We start from the raw sequence: 19,565 nt of genomic DNA, 5'->3' as shown, positions 1-19,565 counted from the left end.
CAAACATTACGACCCGGCAAAATGAAAAGCCGGAGAACCCGGGACCAGGAAGACTCCGCCGCCTCAGGAGGGCGAGACCCAGCGAGTCACGTGGTTGGGACTTGGGAACTTTGCTGTTGTGCGCGGCGCGGTGGCCGGAGGTGAGAGGAGTCCGTGTGGTGTATGTAGCGTGGGGGTTATATGCAGTGTGTGAGGAGCCCCCGAGAGGGGGTGGGGGTGTTTTATATGCAGTGTGTGAGGAGCCCCCGAGAGGGGGTGGGGGTGTTTTATATGCAGTGTGTGAGGAGCCCCCCGAGAGGGGGTGGGGGTGTTTTATATGCAGTGTGTGGGGAGCCCCCCGAGAGGGGGTGGGGGTGTTTATATGCAGTGTATGGGGAGCCCCCCGAGAGGCGGTGGGGGTGTTTATATGCAGTGTATGGGGAGCCCCCCGAGAGGCGGTGGGGGTGTTTATATGCAGTGTATGGGGAGCCCCCGAGAGGCGGTGGGGGTGTTTATATGCAGTGTATGGGGAGCCCCCGAGAGGCGGTGGGGGTGTTTATATGCAGTGTATGGGGAGCCCCCCGAGAGGGGGTGGGGGTGTTTATATGCAGTGTATGGGGAGCCCCCCGAGAGGCGGTGGGGGTGTTTATATGCAGTGTATGGGGAGCCCCCGAGAGGGGGTGGAGGTGTTTATATGCAGTGTATGGGGAGCCCCCCGAGAGGGGGTGGGGGTGTTTATATGCAGTGTATTGGGAGCCCCCGAGGAGAGGGTGTGGAGGTGTTTATATGCAGTGTATGGGGAGCCACCCGAGAGGGGGTGGGGGTGTTTATATGCAGTGTATGGGGAGCCCCCCGAGAGGGGGTGGGGGTGTTTATATGCAGTGTATGGGGAGCCCCCGAGAGGGGGTGGAGGTGTTTATATGCAGTGTATGGGGAGCCCCCGAGAGGGGGTGGGGGTGTTTATATGCAGTGTATGGGGAGCCACCCGAGAGGGGGTGGGGGTGTTTATATGCAGTGTATGGGGAGCCCCCCGAGAGGGGGTGTTTATATGCAGTGTATGGGGAGCCCCCCGAGAGGGGGTGTTTATATCCAGTGTATGGGGAGCCCCCCGAGAGGGGGTGGGGGTGTTTATATGCAGTGTATGGGGAGCCCCCCGAGAGGGGGTGGGGGTGTTTATATGCAGTGTATGGGGAGCCCCCGAGAGGGGGTGGGGGTGTTTATATGCAGTGTATGGGGAGCCCCCCGAGAGGGGGTGGGGGTGTTTATATGCAGTGTATGGGGAGCCCCCCGAGAGGGGGTGTTTATATGCAGTGTATGGGGAGCCCCCCGAGAGGGGGTGGGGGTGTTTATATGCAGTGTATGGGGAGCCCCCCGAGAGGGGGTGTTTATATGCAGTGTATGGGGAGCCCCCCGAGAGGGGGTGGGGGTGTTTATATGCAGTGTATGGGGAGCCCCCCGAGAGGGGGTGGGGGTGTTTATATGCAGTGTATGGGGAGCCCCCGAGAGGGGGTGGGGGTGTTTATATGCAGTGTATGGGGAGCCCCCCGAGAGGGGGTGGGGGTGTTTATATGCAGTGTATGGGGAGCCCCCCGAGAGGGGGTGTTTATATGCAGTGTATGGGGAGCCCCCCGAGAGGGGGTGGGGGTGTTTATATGCAGTGTATGGGGAGCCCCCCGAGAGGGGGTGTTTATATGCAGTGTATGGGGAGCCCCCCGAGAGGGGGTGGGGGTGTTTATATGCAGTGTATGGGGAGCCCCCCGAGAGGGGGTGGGGGTGTTTATATGCAGTGTATGGGGAGCCCCCGAGAGGGGGTGGAGGTGTTTATATGCAGTGTATGGGGAGCCCCCCGAGAGGCGGTGGGGGTGTTTATATGCAGTGTATGGGGAGCCCCCCGAGAGGCGGTGGGGGTGTTTATATGCAGTGTATGGGGAGCCCCCCGAGAGGCGGTGGGGGTGTTTATATGCAGTGTATGGGGAGCCCCCGAGAGGGGGTGGAGGTGTTTATATGCAGTGTATGGGGAGCCCCCCGAGAGGGGGTGGGGGTGTTTATATGCAGTGTATTGGGAGCCCCCGAGGAGAGGGTGTGGAGGTGTTTATATGCAGTGTATGGGGAGCCACCCGAGAGGGGGTGGGGGTGTTTATATGCAGTGTATGGGGAGCCCCCCGAGAGGGGGTGGGGGTGTTTATATGCAGTGTATGGGGAGCCCCCGAGAGGGGGTGGAGGTGTTTATATGCAGTGTATGGGGAGCCCCCGAGAGGGGGTGGGGGTGTTTATATGCAGTGTATGGGGAGCCACCCGAGAGGGGGTGGGGGTGTTTATATGCAGTGTATGGGGAGCCCCCCGAGAGGGGGTGTTTATATGCAGTGTATGGGGAGCCCCCCGAGAGGGGGTGTTTATATCCAGTGTATGGGGAGCCCCCCGAGAGGGGGTGGGGGTGTTTATATGCAGTGTATGGGGAGCCCCCCGAGAGGGGGTGGGGGTGTTTATATGCAGTGTATGGGGAGCCCCCGAGAGGGGGTGGGGGTGTTTATATGCAGTGTATGGGGAGCCCCCCGAGAGGGGGTGGGGGTGTTTATATGCAGTGTATGGGGAGCCCCCCGAGAGGGGGTGTTTATATGCAGTGTATGGGGAGCCCCCCGAGAGGGGGTGTTTATATGCAGTGTATGGGGAGCCCCCCGAGAGGGGGTGTTTATATGCAGTGTATGGGGAGCCCCCCGAGAGGGGGTGGGGGTGTTTATATGCAGTGTATGGGGAGCCCCCCGAGAGGGGGTGGGGGTGTTTATATGCAGTGTATGGGGAGCCCCCGAGAGGGGGTGGAGGTGTTTATATGCAGTGTATGGGGAGCCCCCGAGAGGGGGTGGGGGTGTTTATATGCAGTGTATGGGGAGCCACCCGAGAGGGGGTGGGGGTGTTTATATGCAGTGTATGGGGAGCCCCCCGAGAGGGGGTGTTTATATGCAGTGTATGGGGAGCCCCCCGAGAGGGGGTGTTTATATCCAGTGTATGGGGAGCCCCCCGAGAGGGGGTGGGGGTGTTTATATGCAGTGTATGGGGAGCCCCCCGAGAGGGGGTGGGGGTGTTTATATGCAGTGTATGGGGAGCCCCCCGAGAGGGGGTGGGGGTGTTTATATGCAGTGTATGGGGAGCCCCCGAGAGGGGGTGGAGGTGTTTATATGCAGTGTATGGGGAGCCCCCCGAGAGGGGGTGGGGGTGTTTATATGCAGTGTATGGGGAGCCCCCCGAGAGGGGGTGGGGGTGTTTATATGCAGTGTATGGGGAGCCCCCGAGAGGGGGTGGAGGTGTTTATATGCAGTGTATGGGGAGCCCCCCGAGAGGGGGTGGGGGTGTTTATATGCAGTGTATGGGGAGCCCCCCGAGAGGGGGTGGGGGTGTTTATATGCAGTGTATGGGGAGCCCCCCGAGAGGGGGTGGGGGTGTTTATATGCAGTGTATGGGGAGCCCCCGAGAGGGGGTGGAGGTGTTTATATGCAGTGTATGGGGAGCCCCCGAGAGGGGGTGGAGGTGTTTATATGCAGTGTATGGGGAGCCCCCCGAGAGGGGGTGGGGGTGTTTATATGCAGTGTATGGGGAGCCCCCCGAGAGGGGGTGGGGGTGTTTATATGCAGTGTATGGGGAGCCCCCGAGAGGGGGTGGAGGTGTTTATATGCAGTGTATGGGGAGCCACCCGAGAGGGGGTGTTTATATGCAGTGTATGGGGAGCCCCCCGAGAGGCGGTGGGGGTGTTTATATGCAGTGTATGGGGAGCCCCCCGAGAGGCGGTGGGGGTGTTTATATGCAGTGTATGGGGAGCCCCCCGAGAGGCGGTGGGGGTGTTTATATGCAGTGTATGGGGAGCCCCCCGAGAGGGGGTGGGGGTGTTTTATATGCAGTGTATGGGGAGCCCCCCGAGAGGGGGTGGGGGTGTTTATATGCAGTGTATGGGGAGCCCCCCGAGAGGCGGTGGGGGTGTTTATATGCAGTGTATGGGGAGCCCCCCGAGAGGGGGTGGGGGTGTTTATATGCAGTGTATGGGGAGCCCCCCGAGAGGGGGTGGGGGTGTTTTATATGCAGTGTATGGGGAGCCCCCCGAGAGGGGGTGGGGGTGTTTTATATGCAGTGTATGGGGAGCCCCCTGAGAGGGGGTGGGGGTGTTTTATTTGCAGTGTATGGGGAGCCCCCCGAGGTGAGGGGGGGGGGGTGGTGTTGGTATTATATGCAGTGTGTGGAGAGAAGGGTATATGTGGCAAGGAGCCCAGGGAGACCCCTCATAGCTCCTACTATATGTGGATGTAACATTTTCGTAGCCAGCAGCACAGATGTCCAGGAAATAGCTGATGACTGGGGCTACTAATATCGAGATACACATGCACGCTCACATCAGTCGAGCATACTGTGTACAGAGGAGTCTCAGCTGCTCTCGGAGGAGAGAGCGGGTCTGGCATGTCTACATTCAGCGTGTGATAACGTGTCAGGGGAGGGTCGAGAGCCCCAGGGCAGCAGCTGTATTTTTGGGGGCACATTCTCCCCAGAATTCAACTTCTGCTATTTGCTATCCATGTGATGGATGTGTGCAGTGTAAAAACTGAAACAAAAACCATGTTTGTAGTACATTTTCCAGGATTCCCTGTGGTCGGTGATAATAGAAGGTTTAATGCCGATTTTAGACAAGACAGGCATTTTCATCTTCAATTTGACCAACATGGCTGAAGTTTTGTAGAACAGTCTGCACAACCGATTTATATCACTGGATGAATGAAAGCTTGAGGAATTATGGACACACAAAGAATATTCCTGAAGAAGCCAGAAAGACCGTAGCGAAGAGGCGGAGGAGACCCCAAAGATCATTGAAGAAAGATAAATGACAACAAGCAGGAAACATTAGTAAAAGACTGAAGAGCTGTTCCAGCAGAGAAAGAACTTTATTACCAAAAGATATGTACAGAGAAAGAAAGTGAACAGCTGAAGGGATCGACCAGGAAGACATAGCAAAAGATCAAATAGGTACGACCAATGTTTTAACCAAGAGTGGCAATGTTGAAAGACACCAACGGGAAGAAAACCAACTCGGCCAGAACAGATCAAGGAATTAATACCTGGAGAAACTGTAAAAGAATGACTTAGGCTAGTTTCACAGTTGGGTTGAACGGCATCCGTTGCGTTGTGTTGTGTGACGGATGCAACGGATGCGTTGCATATAATGGCACAACGGATGCAACGGATCGTACAAAACAACGAAAAGCTTTTTTTTTTCTCCTTTACAGTTTTACTGGCAGCAGACTATTGTGAACAATCAGCTGATCGCTCTCAAAAGCCGGCTGCCGGGCGCTCAAGCGGAGCGCTCTCACATGGCGGCGGGCGCTCAAGCTGAGCGCTCTCACATGCCGGCGGCGGGCGCTCAAGCTGAGCGCTCTCACATGCGGGCGCTCAAGCTGAGAGCTCTCACATGCCGGCGGCGGGGCGCTCAGCTGAGAGCTCTCACATGCCGGCGGCGGGGCGCTCAGCTGAGAGCTCTCACATGCCGGCGGCGGGGCGCTCAGCTGAGAGCTCTCACATGCCGGCGGCGGGGCGCTCAGCTGAGAGCTCTCACATGCCGGCGGCGGGGCGCTCAGCTGAGAGCTCTCACATGCCGGCGGCGGGGCGCTCAGCTGAGAGCTCTCACATGCCGGCGGCGGGGCGCTCAGCTGAGAGCTCTCACATGCCGGCGGCGGGGCGCTCAGCTGAGAGCTCTCACATGCCGGCGGCGGGGCGCTCAGCTGAGAGCTCTCACATGCCGGCGGCGGGGCGCTCAGCTGAACGTTCGGCCACCGAGAGACAAAATAAAGTCTGTGTGATTCAAAAAAAAAAAAAGAGCATGCGCAGTGAAAAATAGAGGATTCCACTGCTCAAAAAACGTTACATGCTGTGTTCCTTCCGCCCGGCGGAAGCAACGCAGCGTCGGCTAGCGGAAGGAACGCAGGTACTTTTGGCACAATCCGTCATCCATACAAGTCTATGGGAAACAGCAGAATCCGTTAACGGATTCCGCTGTTTTCCAAAAGGGCGGATTGTGACGGAAGGAAAACAACGCAAGTGTGAAAGTACCCTTAGTGATACAGGAAGAAACTGACACTGGAAATGATAGTGAACCGAGTATCTTGAGGGACAAAGTTGTTGCTACGATAAAGCTTCTGTCACAAAACACCTGCATGTGACAATATTCCAATAGAGCTAATCAAATTTTCTGTTGTAGAAGTTGATGTCATCACACGCCTGTGTTGCCAGATAAATACGACTAGTAAATGGCCTAAGGACTGGACAAGATCAGTGTTTATTCCTATTCCAAAGAACGGAGATGTTACCGACTATTGTGCTCATACCTCGTGCCACCAAAATACTATTGAAGATCCTAGAAAGGTGGTCACAGCTTTAGGCTACAGTCACACAACAGTTACGTTTTTGCGATTCGCAAAAAAAAAGGTCCTGTTGTTCCACGGATACTTGTGACTTCCGTTCCGTATATGGTCCGTGTGACTTCCGTCTTTTTTTGGGGACCGCAACAAAAAAACGGAAGGTTTGTTTCATACTGTCAACGGTATCTGGCCACATGCTAATCCCCATTTAAAATCTATGTGGAACGGAATCCAGCGCAAAGGGGTAGAAGCAATTGCTACATTCCTACCGATCACCGGGTGACTGTTACACTGTTCCCGCGGTAGCTTTCTTCTTCCCGAACCTGAAACTCATTAGGGTCATACATATTCACTGCTTCCCTCGCTCATTGGTGTCGTCTGTAATTGGTTGTAGTCAGATGCGCCCCCATGATGAGTGACAGCTGTCTGACTGCAACCAATCACAGCCACCGGTGGGCGGGTCTATATCGTGCAATAAAATAAATTAATTTTAAAAATAGTGTGGTCCCTCCCAAGTTTAATTCCCAGCCAAGATAAAGCCTCACAGCTGGGGGCTGGTATTCTCAGGCTGGGGAGACCCACACTATTGGGAGTTTCCTAGCCTAAAAATATCAGCCAGCAGCCAGCCGGAATTGCTGCATCCATTAGATGCGACAGTCCCGGGACTTTACCCGACTCTTTCTGACTGCCCTGGTGCGGTGGCAATCAGGATAATACAGTGCCTACAAGTAGTCTTCAACCCCCTGCAGATTTAGCAGGTTTACACATTCGGAATTAACTTGGCATTGTGACATTTGGACTGTAGATCAGCCTGGAAGTGTGAAATGCACTGCAGCAAAAAAGAATGTTTTTTTTTTTTTGTTTTTTTTTTATTGAGAAAAGTTTATTCAGAGGGTCATTTATTATTCAACCCCTCAAACCACCATAATTCTGTTTGGTTCCCCTAAAGTATTAAGAAGTATTTCAGGCACAAAGAACAATGAGCTTCACATGTTTGGATTAATTATCTCTTTTTCCAGCCTTTTCTGACTAATTAAGACCCTCCCCAAACTTGTGAACAGCACTCATACTTGGTTAACATGGGAAAGACAAAGGAGCATTCCAAGGCCATCAGAGACAAGATCGTGGAGGGTCACAAGGCTGGCAAGAGGTACAAAACCCTTTCCAAGAAGTTGGGCCTACCTGTCTCCACTGTTGGGAGCATCATCCGGAAGTGGAAGGCTTATGGAACTACTGTTAGCCTTCCACGGCCTGGACAGCCTTTGAAAGTTTCCTCCCGTGCCGAGGCCAGGCTTGTCCGAAGAGTCAAGGCTAACCCAAGGACAACAAGGAAGGAGCTCCGGGAAGATCTCATGGCAGTGGGGACATTGGTTTCAGTCAACTCAATACCATAAGTAACGTACTCCACCGCAATGGTGTCCGTTCCAGACGAGCCCGTAAGGTACCTTACTTTCAAAGCGTCATGTCAAGGCTCGTCTACAGTTTGCTCATGATCACTTGGAGGACTGTGAGACAGACTGGTTCAAGGTTCTCTGGTCTGATGAGACCAAGATCGAGATCTTTGGTGCCAACCACACACGTGACGTTTGGAGACTGGATGGCACTGCGTACGACCCCAAGAATACCATCCCTACAGTCAAGCATGGTGGTGGCAGCATCATGCTGTGGGGCTGTTTCTCAGCCAAGGGGCCTGGCCATCTGGTCCGCATCCATGGGAAGATGGATAGCACGGCCTACCTGGAGATTTTGGCCAAGAACCTCCGCTCCTCCATCAAGGATCTTAAGATGGGTCATCATTTCATCTTCCAACAAGACAACGACCCAAAGCACACAGCCAAGAAAACCAAGGCCTGGTTCAAGAGGGAAAAAATCAAGGTGTTGCAGTGGCCTAGTCAGTCTCCTGACCTTAACCCAATTGAAAACTTGTGGAAGGAGCTCAAGATTAAAGTCCACATGAGACACCCAAAGAACCTAGATAACTTGGAGAAGATCTGCATGGAGGAGTGGGCCAAGATAACTCCAGAGACCTGTCCGGGCCTGATCAGGTCTTATAAAAGACGATTATTAGCTGTAATTGCAAACAAGGGTTATTCCACAAAATATTAAACCTAGGGGTTGAATAATAATTGACCCACACTTTTATGTTGAAAATTTATTAAAATTTAACCGAGCAACATAACTTGTTGGTTTGTAAGATTTATGCATCTGTTAATAAATCCTGCTCTTGTTTTGAAGTTTTCAGGCTCTAACTTATTTGTTATCAAACCTGCTAAATCTGCAGGGGGTTGAATACTATTTGTAGGCACTGTATATGGGGTTGATACCAGCTGTGTAATGTCACCTGGCATCAAGCCTAGAGGTTAGTAATGTCATAGCATCTATCAGTTACTCGACATCACTAACCCAGTCAGTAATAAAAAATATAGACGACAAACACATTTTTATTTGAAAAAACACTCCCCAACATGTTCCCTCTTTCACCAACTTATTGAAAAGAAACATCAAATCTGGGTCCGGCGTAATCCAATAAGGGGGTCTCGTGACGATCCATACTCACTGTCCAGTCAATGAAGAACAGAATGTTCCCTATTGGCTGGGAGAGCAGTGCAGTGACCTGAGCTAACATCAATAGGTCAGCCCAGATCACCGCAGGGCATGACAAGCGCTGACTTCATGAGGTTAGCTAGGTACATTACCTGCGGTGATGAACGCCGCTGAACTCATGACGTCAGAACTTGTTACTAACTTCGATTGTCCGCTTCGTTCACAAGCGAAGTATTGCGGGAGCTCGTGACGTCACCGCCAGTCAATCTCTGGCCACCCGTGAAGCTTGCTATGAGAACGCGGTGGGCATGGAAGTCAATGATGAGCGCTGACGTCAGGAGTGCAGCAACCTTCATCACAGCACGTAATGAACTTAGCTAACCTCCTGATGTCAGCGTTTGTCATCCCTGCAGCTGCTTGCACTGCTGTGCAAGCAGCTGTGAGGCTGGCGCAGGAGTGGGACACAGACTGCAGGGGCACCCGACAGAAGTCACATGGAAGTGCTTCCGTGTGGCTTCCAAGATATTATGGACCCATTGACTTGTATTGAGTCACGGTCCGCAATTACGGAACAGAATAGGACATATTCCATAATAATGGAACGGACTTACGGCATCCGATGTGTTTTTTGTAAGAACTGATGCACTCTGAACTGCTTCTATGTGCCATCTGATCCTACACAAAAGACATTGAAAAGATGGTTTTGTCAGTAGGTCCACAAAAAAACGGGAACTGAACAGGACAAATGGAACGGTCGTCTGAATGAGCCCTTACTTAGACAAAAAGCTGCCAGAGGAACAAACAGGATTCAGAAAAGTCAGAGGAACAAGAGCTGTAATTACTAACATAAGATGGAAAAGGCAAAAGAATACAACATGGAGCTCTTTTTCTGCTTCGACTATAGCAAAGCTTTTGACTGTTGATCACCAGGAACTTTGGAATACCATGAAGGATATGGGTGTGCCAAACCTTCTGCTCAGCCTCATCAGAACCCTTTACATCGACCAAGAAGCAAGTCTGGACACATGGTGGCACAGTGGGGTTTAACCTAGAGCGAGACGTCAGACAAGGCGGCCTCCGGTCACAATTTCTCTTCAGTTTATATGCAGAAGCCATTTTGAGTAAGGTTGGACTTTCTGAAAAAGAAATCAAAATTGCTGGGCGAATAATCAACAATCTTAAATATGCAGGTGATACAACATTGATAGCAACAAGCGTAAATGGAATGAAGGACTTATTACAGTTTATTTAATCGTATGAACGTATATCTTGCCATCATATAAAAATAAACACCACACAATAGACAGTGATTGAAAAATATCAAAAGGATAAAAATCAAATTTGAATATCAAGATTTTCTATATATGCAATAGCGTTATCATTTAAAATATAGAAATCCTTCTTGTCACCATGGTAGGATCTCAGGGGGCACTCCTCAACAATGTGCTGGATAGTTTGACCATCTGCTCCACAGTCACAGGTCGGAGAGTCATATTTTCCCTACTTATACATAAAATCTGCACAGACGCCAAAATTTGTTCCGATACGATTTAGAGTAACCCATGTTTTCCTTGGTAGATTGAAGCCTGGTGGAGGGTTTTGTAAATTAGGGAACATTTGGGGATCACCTTCTACTACATTGACCCAAAGTTCTCGCCATTTCTCCTCTAAATTGAAGTTTTGTTCATGCAAGGTGATTGCAATTCGGATGGGTGGATGTCTTGATTTCAAGCGTTGTATTGTAACATCTCTGATATTTTGGTGTATTGGAAGTTTTTCATTATTCACTACTTTAGTGTATTCTTTAAGTAGGAGCTTTTGTCTTCTTAGATTTGCGGGTGCGATATGACCCAGCACAGGTAACCAGTGAACAGGTGTAGGTCTAATAGCACCAGATATTATACGCAAAGAGTTGTTCAGCTGAGTGTCAATTAAGTTTACATGACAGCTATTTAACCATGCTGGAGCACAGTATTCTGCAGCAGAGTACACCAGGGCAAGAGTAGATGTTCTCAAAACGATGTTGCCTAGCCCCATGAGGATCCACAAAGTTTCTGAATAATATTATTACGTGCTTTCAGTTTCTGTGCCAATTTATCCAGATGGGATTTAAAAGTTAGACTTCTATCAAGGGTTACACCTAAGTACTTAGGATTGAAATTGTGTTTAACAGATTGGCCTTCAAATTGTACTTTAAGTTCAGTCTTGGCACTTGCATTGTGTAAATGAAAGCAACAAACTTCCGTTTTTGATGGGTTAGGTTTTAATCTCCATTGTCGGAAGTACTTTCCCATTACACTAAGATCTTTTGTAAGAACGTCCTCTGCTTCCTCCATTGTTTTGCTTACCATACTTATTACACTTATTACAGTGTCAAGATGGAAACCTCAAACATGGGACTCCTACTCGATACAAAGATATTGACTACTGCTGGGTATGACCAGGACACATTTGAGATGGACTCTGATGAACTCTAAGCTGTAAAGGACTCGTATCAATGATCACTAAAGATACAACGACGACATCGGAAGTCAATAGGAGAAAAACTATGGGCAAATCAACAGTCACTGGAAAAGATCCTCAAATCTAGGAACATTTCACTGATAACGAATACATGGCTCATGCAGTCTGGTGTCTTCTGTAGTAATATATGGATGTGAAACTTGGATGATAAAACAATAAGACAGAAGAAAAATAATCCATGCCTTCGAAATGTGGTGCTGGAGAAGGAGGCCACCAATACCATGGATGGCAAGAAGAGCAAACTAAGTCAGACGTGTCACTTGAAAAAAGGATCACCAAGATACAGGGATACAGCTGCCGCTCACTGTGTAAGAATCAGTGACTGAAGACTCGCCAGAGCCTCCTCTATAACTGAAAGCCTGAGGCTGCTGGGAAGAATAAAGTTAACTTCCTCCCAGCAGCTGGACTCTCAGTGCAGAGACTGTGCATTGTTTCAATGCTAGTAACATGCAGGTTAATAGCGTCTTTTTGATGTTTTCGGATTTTGTCTTTTTTTTTTTTTTTTTTTTTTTTAGTCATTGACATTTAGATATGGATCTGCAATACAACAACTGGAACTTTGAAGTACAGAGACTGTCCTGGTTTTCATCAGAGTCTGGGGTTCCCATAGGCGTCAGTTATTGAGTCTGACCTGCAAAACAGATAATGGGGTGTGCGCCAAGTCTTGCAGAGTTGGGGAGACCAGCCAGAGAAAAACATTGCTGGCAGCCAATAAAGGCGCTCAACACAGTGAAATCCTAGGTGAATTGCCCCCTGGGAAGTATGCAAATCAAAAAGGTCAGTGGAGCCTCTGTTAGGCGTCTCGACACAGCAAATAGCCAGATATCCCTCCGGGAAGGACCTAGCCAAGGAGTGGCTCTTTTTAGGAGACCACCATATTAACACTAGAAGTCCCAGAAATTTTCGAGCTCCCTGGGTTCCAAAGGTAGAAATGTTAAATGACCCTTCTCTGGGACTTCTAGTGGCCCTTTTAGTCAATATCCAACTCTTGACGAGTTTAAAGATATGACAAGGGGGCAATGCACCTAGGATGTCAATGTGTTGAGCGCTTTTGTTGGCTGCCGGCAGTGTTTTCTCTGGCTGGTCTTCCCGAGATCAGTGATTGTTTTGTCTTGTTTGTCGTCTAGGCATTGCTCCCACCTGGCCAGAATCCTACTCCACACTGAAACAGCTGTCTGGATGGATACCTGGCCTTGGTAATTCCCTTGTCATATCTTTAAATTCGTCAAGAGCTGGATATTGACTAAAAGGGCCAATTAATATGGTGGTTATGGTGGTCTCCTAAAAAGAGCCACTTCTTGGCTAGGTCCTTCCCGGAGGGATATCTGGCTAGTTCTGTGTCGAGACTCCTAACAGGGGCTCCACGGACCTTTTTGATTTAAGTACGCAGTCCAAGGAAGAAATGGATGTGTGAATATGGCCTTATCCATAGCCCAAAACGCGCTGTTCAAACTGCTCTTGAACACTGTAAATTGTATATTTGGAGCCATCATGATACGAGTGTCTCCCCGGATCTGTAACCTGCGGACTTCTGCCATTGTCTATTAATGATGTGACGGTGGTCCTGGCGGTGGCGCGGCTGTCATCGGCACATATTGCTTTACATATCTCATGCCTTCAGTCACCGGGATGTCTGTCTTTGTCTCTGTCGCTGTAATTGCTCCCAGCTGATCCTTTTAAACTTTATAATAAAAAATATCCATTTCTAGAGAATTCCCGTCTTAATCCAATCAGGGCCGGCGGAGGCAGTAAATGATAGAACATAGGGAGCAGCGCGACAGGCCGCCGCACATTGATCACGCCATTACAAGCTGATACACTGGCTTATTATCTTTAGCAGTCGTGTCTCCGGAGTGTTCCGTAGCCCAGAGCAAGGGCATCGAGAGGTCCCGGCGGAGCATTTGTTATTATTTAGCTGGATCTTATCATGGCTTGTGACCCAATTTCTTGTCTTTTCTTTCCCTCAAGAACATTCAACAAAATGATTATCCCTGTCAGATGCTTCACATGTGGCAAGATCGTTGGAAATAAGTGGGAAGCGTATCTGGGGCTGCTGCAGGCGGAGTACACTGAAGGGTACGTTCTCCGTGTTTATAGCCGCCGCGCGTCATATCCATAGATCAAGTCAATGTGTTTCTGTTATTACGATGATTACTTCTTACTCTTCTAGCCCACGAGCATTTCCAGCAAAAATGGCCAAAATAAAAAATCATTGAGCCATTCTCCTCTATTATGCTGTTAAAGGCTTTTCATGGCCATTTTTATCTCTTCTGCACCTAAAATTAAAAAAAGTAACTTTGCAAATAGTTTTACAAAAAAAAATTTGTCTACAGCTGCAATGCAAATCTATGCATTTCCATAGTAACAGACAATAAACAAAACCTGCGTATTCTGATCCTGAGGGTATCTGTCCCCTAGTTTCTGCCACTGTACAAAAAACAGGCAGATGTTACCATGGAGACACATCTGCCAAAAAAAAAGCTGTGGACGCAAAACGGTAGGAAATACAGTGGAACCTTGGCTATCGAGAACAAGCCGTTCTGGGAGTGTGCTTGTAAACCAAGTTACTCGTTCAGCAAAGCAAGATTTTTCATAGGAAATCATTGCAATGAAGACAATTCGATGCACAACTTGTTAAATGTCCCATCCTGGTCCCCTATTGTGCCATTCCACACATGCACAAACACACACATGCGCGCACACACACATATATTATGCTCACCTTACCTTCCGTTCCATCACCGACCTCCTGGAACTTGCAGTTTGTCGGTACAGGATGTGTATCGGGTAACCATCACGACGAGGGAGTAGCTTTCGCTGCCAGAGCGCTGACGTCAAAGGCAGGAGAATCTTTCCTCTGGCCAGCGCGCTGCCTTTGAGTAGCGGCTGACAGCGGAAGTTCCTCCCTAGTCGCGATGGTTACCCGATACACATCCTGTACCGGCGAACTGCAAGTTCCAGGAGGTTGGTGATGGTACGGAAGGTACACATATTATGCTTACCTTACCTTCCGTTCCATCGCCAGCCTCATGGATCTTGTAGTTCGCCGATACAGGATGTGTATCCGGTAACCATCTCGACGAGGGAGGAATTTCAGCTGTCAGCCGCTACTCAAAGGCAAGCGCGCTGGCCGTTCAGAGGCAAGCTGCTCCTGCCTTTGACGTCAGCGCTCTGGCAGTGGAATTTCCTCCCTTGTCGCAATGGTTACCCTATACACATCCTGTACCGGCGAACTACAAGTTCCAGGGGGCCGGCGATGGAATGAAAGGTAAGGTGAGCATATGTGTGTTTGTGTGGACTGCAAGAGTGGGGGGTCAGAACGCGGTGGTTGTACGGAACCGGAAGTGTGTGCGGTGAGTATTTTGCTCGTTCAGCAAAGCTTGCTCGTAAACGGAGTTACAAATTTACAGCAAGCTTTGCTCGTTAGGCGAAATACTCCCTAACTGGGTTACTCGTTAAGCAAGGTTCCACTGTATTCAATAAAGACCATTTGCAAAATTGCTTATGTTTTACGCTGTAGATAGATGCAGAGTGGTTGCAAAGACAGGCCTATACTTTAGAGCAGGGTTCACCAACTCCAGTCCTCGAGGGCCGCCAACAGTGCATGTTTTCAGGATTTTCTTAGCATTGCATGGGTGTTGGAATCAGCAACTGTGCAGGTGATTAAATTATCACACGTGCAATACTAAGGAAATCCTGAAAACATGCACTGTTGGCGGCCCTTGAGGACTGGAATTGGGGACCCATGCTTTAGAGGAAAAGTTACATTTCAACAAACTTTACGCTCGAAGGAAACATTGTCAATTTTTGTTTTTCTTTTTATATTTAAGTGCATCTACTGTGAGGAAAATAAATATTTTGATACATTTTGCATGTCTTCCCTCTTACAAACAATGGAGAGGTCTGTAATTTTTATCATAGGTACACTTCAACTGTATCAGAAAGAATACCCCAAAAAATTCCAGAAAAGCACATTGTATGATTCTTAAAAGCTGTATTTTTCCGTTTATAAGATGCACCGGATTATGAGACGCACCCCAAATTTAGAGGGGGGGGGGGGAAAGGGTCTGTTTCACAATCCAGAGGTGTCTTTAAAAGGAGCGGGCGGTGGTGGAGTGGGGAGGCAGGGCTGGTGGTGGAATAGGGCGATGCTGGATCTGCGGGCCGAGGGTGCTGTGCTGGGGCTGCGGGCGCCATCCTGAAAATGTCAGCGGTGCGGACTTCAAAATAATGGTACCCGGAGTTTGCGTCTGTGCAGATGGAGCTCCTGGCTCAAGATCTCATTTGCACACGTGCCGCTTCCGACCCATTAATGTCCCAGCAGCGGACTTAAATAAAATGGCGCCAAGAGGTGGTGCATGCCCAGATGAGATCTTGAGCTGAGAGCTCCATCTGCACACCCACCATTATTTTGAAGTCTGCACCACCGACATTTTCAGGATGGCGACCGCAGCTCCAGCACAGCACCCGCACCATTGCTCCTGCAACCCCTCTCCACCAGCCTCGGCAACATTCAGCTTGTAAGAGACACCCCTCATTTTTCTCCCAGATTTTTTGGAGGAAACGTGCGTTTTATAATCAAAAAATACAGTGATTAATTTGAAATGTATTGCATGAAATAAGTATTTGATCACCTACCAACCATCAAGAATTCTTGCTCTCACAGTCCTGTTATTTGTTTTCATTAAGCAGCCCTCCTACTCTGCCCTCATTACCTGTATTATTTGCACCTGTTTGAACTTATTACCTGTATAAAAGACACCTGTCCACCCAATTAATCACACTCAAACCTCTCCACCATGGCTAAGACCAAAAAGCTGTCTAAGAACACCAGGGATAAAATTGTAGACTTGCACAAGCTGGGATGGGCTACAGGAATATTGGTAAGCAGCTTGGTGAGAAGGCAACAACTGTTAGCACAGTTAGTAGAAGATGGACAAGATGACTGTGAATTTTACTAAGTCTGGGGCTCCATACAAGATTTCGGCTGGTAGGGTAAGGATGAGCCTGAGAGCCCAAAACTACATGGGAGGACATGGTCAATGAGCTAAATAGAGCTGGGACCACAGTCTCATATATTACAGTTAGTAAGACACTGCCTTCAGAGATTTAAAATCCTGAAGGGCACGCAAGGTCCCCCTTCTCACACCAGCATGTGTCCAGGGCCATTTGTAGATCACCATTGGTCATCTGGATGATCCAGAGGAGGCATGGGAGAAGGTCATGAGGTCAGATGAGACCAAAACAGGACTTTTTGGTATCTATTCCACTCGTCGTGTTTTGAGGAAGAAGGATGAATACAACCCCAAGAACACAGTCTTAACCGTGAAGCATGGGGGTGGAAACCTCTTACTTTGGGGGTACTTTTTTGCAAAGGGGACAGGACAACTGCACCATATTGAAGGGAGAATGGATGGGGTCATGTATCACTAGATTTTGGCCAACAACCTCCTCTCAATGAGAGCATCAAAGATGGGACATTGCAAGGTCTTCTAGCATAACAATGACCAAACACAGGGCAACTAAGGAGTGGCTCCGTAAGAAGCATTTCAAGGTCCTGGAGTGGCCTAGCCAGTCTCCAGACTTGAACCCAATAGAGAATCTTTGGAGGGAGTAGAAAGTCATTGTTGCCCAGTGACCGCCCCAAAACCTGAAAGATCTGGAGAAGATCTGTATGGAGGAATGAGCCAAAATCCCTGCTACAGTGTGTGCAAACCTGGTCAAGAACTACAGGAAATATCTGACCTCTGTAATTGCAAACAAAGGTTTCTACCAAATATTAAGGTCTGTTTTTCTAGTGTATTAAATAAATTTTATGCAATATGCAAATTATTTAAAAATCATACAATGTGGTGATTTTCTTATTTTCCTCACTGTATTTGGGGATACAAATAATTTTCCAATGGGGTTTTTTCCCTTGCACATTGATCTTTAATGTGGGATGTGGTCACAAATCAGCTAAGAGAAGCAAAAAGTAAGACCATTGGAAATGGCTCACTGATGGCTTCTCCGTTAAAGCTAGGTTCACATTTCCGTTGTTTTGCATCAGTCACAATCTGTCGCTGTGATAATAAACAATGCAATCCGTTTGGCGGATTCCGTTGTTTCCCATAGACTTATGAGCGGCGGATTGTGACTGATGACGCTGCGTTGCATCCTCCGTCCGACTGATCAGTCGTGGAATGACTCACCGTTGGGCGGCAGGAACGCAGAGTAACGTTTTTTTGAGCAGCAGAATCCTTAGGATTTCGCTGCGCATGCTCTCTGTCGGCGGCCGAACGATCAGCCGATCACCCGGCGGCCGGCTGCTGTGAGCGATCAGCCGATCACCCGGCGGCCGGCTGCTGTGAGCGATCAGCCGATCACCCGGCGGCCGGCTGCTGTGAGCGATCAGCCGATCACCCGGCGGCCGGCTGCTGTGAGCGATCAGCTGATTGTTCTCTCGCTCTCGTTTTACAACGGAATCCGCTTTAATTCCAATTATTGTCATCCGTTATACAACGCATCAGTCACAAACTTCAAGCAACGCATGTGACTGATGCAAAACAATGGAAATGTGAACCTAGCCTAAAGGCCACTTTACACACAGAGATAAATCTTTGGCAGATCTGTGGTTGCAGTGAAATCATGGACATATTGTTCCATTTGTACACAGCCACAAACCTGGCACTGATTGTCCACAATTTCACTGCAACCACAGATCTGCTGCAGGTTATTCTCTGTGTATGACAGGGCCTTTAATCTTTCTCCAGCCAGCAATAAACAGTGTAACAGAGGCTATTGGAGACAAACAGTGCATTTTTATTTATTTTTTTTATTTTTTGCACATTTTGTAAGTAAAAGGAAAAGTGCAATCCCTATAAGTTTGAGAATACAAATCTTGTGAGGCAATGAGGTGGCTTCTCGCACCACTGCCGCTCTGATAACCCTTTGCACCATATAGTGCAGAATGTGTCCATTGTGCTGGCTCTTCTTCGCAGTGAGGGCAGGAGAGGCGACAGCTGGTAATCTGCTCTGCTTGATAAATCACATCTCCATTCTCGCCCGTCCTTATCATTCCCCTTCTCTCTTTACAGTGACGCACTGGATGCATTAGGCTTGAAGAGGTACTGCTGCCGCCGGATGCTTCTCGCTCACGTGGATCTGATAGAGAAGCTTTTAAACTACGCTCCCTTGGAGAAATGAGAAGTGACATTTCCCAATGGGGCACAATCTAAGAGGAGGCAGGAAGTTTTCTTTTACAGAGATGAAGACATTCAGGACATTCCTAATCATCTGATTCCACAAAAGCTACTATTTTATATTTAATAAAACATTTTTTTGATACATTGATAACTGTGTGTTAGGGTTGTCCAATGGTTTTTTTTTTTTTTTTTAATTTTTAATTTTACAGAGAGCAAAATACTTTATGGACCATACACCAATTCCTATATTAATAATTGCAATGTGTCTGCACAAATCGAATGATCCATAGGTGATACCCCCCCTCCTTTAAAAAAAAAAATATTGCATGCTGAAGTTTTGGGTTTTTTTTTTTTTTTTGGGACACTTGATCTGACCATGTGAATAAAAACAAAACTTGTCATCTGACCAGCCCTATTCAATAAGGCTATGTGCCCATGGCACAATGTACCCGCGGATATATCCCCAGGTATGTCTGGAGGTTTACAGCAGCTGATCCCCGGAATCCGCAGCTATCCATTGCTGTGGTATTCCACCAAAATATCTGTGGTAAACCTGCGGACTTTCATGCGATTTACCTGCGGAAGTCCCTGCCTCTATCTGCATAGTGGAGAGGCGGGACATCTGCAGGAATAATTGACATGCAGTTACATGCGGCTGCCGGACATCCGCAGCATATTCTGCAGCCGCACATACTGCAGCATGGACACACACTCCCCATGTACTGTAGGATAACATGGGGAGTGTCTGTGCTTGCTAAAACCTGCGGATTTATCTAGAAAATCCAGATAATTCCACAGGGTTTCCTCGATGAAATCTGCGGGCACAGAGCCTAACATTGGTCAAGGTGAAAATTGCCCTTTTTATCAGGATGATAAACTGATTTTTGTGGGGTTTTTTTTTTCTTTTCTCCTTTTTGTCAGCAATTGTGTGTATTGAATGAGTGAA

At 48.7% G+C, this 19,565-nt stretch overlaps 1 protein-coding gene across 1 annotated transcript; it reads left to right on the top strand.

Annotated features, from left to right (window-relative positions):
* Nucleotides 1-41: 41 nt before the first annotated feature.
* POLR2L (RNA polymerase II, I and III subunit L) lies at nucleotides 42-18,770 on the top strand. Its single transcript, XM_075326924.1, has 3 exons — nucleotides 42-140; nucleotides 13,404-13,511; nucleotides 18,512-18,770. The coding sequence occupies exons 2-3, from the start codon at nucleotides 13,417-13,419 to the stop codon at nucleotides 18,618-18,620; spliced, it is 204 nt and encodes a 67-aa protein (XP_075183039.1). The 5' UTR covers nucleotides 42-140; nucleotides 13,404-13,416; the 3' UTR covers nucleotides 18,621-18,770.
* Nucleotides 18,771-19,565: the final 795 nt, after the last annotated feature.

The sequence above is a fragment of the Anomaloglossus baeobatrachus genome, chromosome 10 (genome assembly GCF_048569485.1).
Source record: "Anomaloglossus baeobatrachus isolate aAnoBae1 chromosome 10, aAnoBae1.hap1, whole genome shotgun sequence".
Classification (NCBI taxonomy): domain Eukaryota; kingdom Metazoa; phylum Chordata; class Amphibia; order Anura; family Aromobatidae; genus Anomaloglossus; species Anomaloglossus baeobatrachus.
Note: the sequence above shows the minus strand (reverse complement) of the source record. Positions and strands in the feature narration are given on the sequence as shown.

What these genes read in the sequence shown, in the direction of transcription:
- POLR2L (XM_075326924.1), top strand. Translation starts at nt 13,417, where the DNA reads ATGATTATCCCTGTCAGATGCTTCACATGTGGCAAGATCGTTGGAAAT. An exon ending in CAGGCGGAGTACACTGAAGG is followed by an intron (nt 13,512 to 18,511) that starts GTACGTTCTCCG and finishes CTCTCTTTACAG; the next exon opens with TGACGCACTGGATGCATTAG.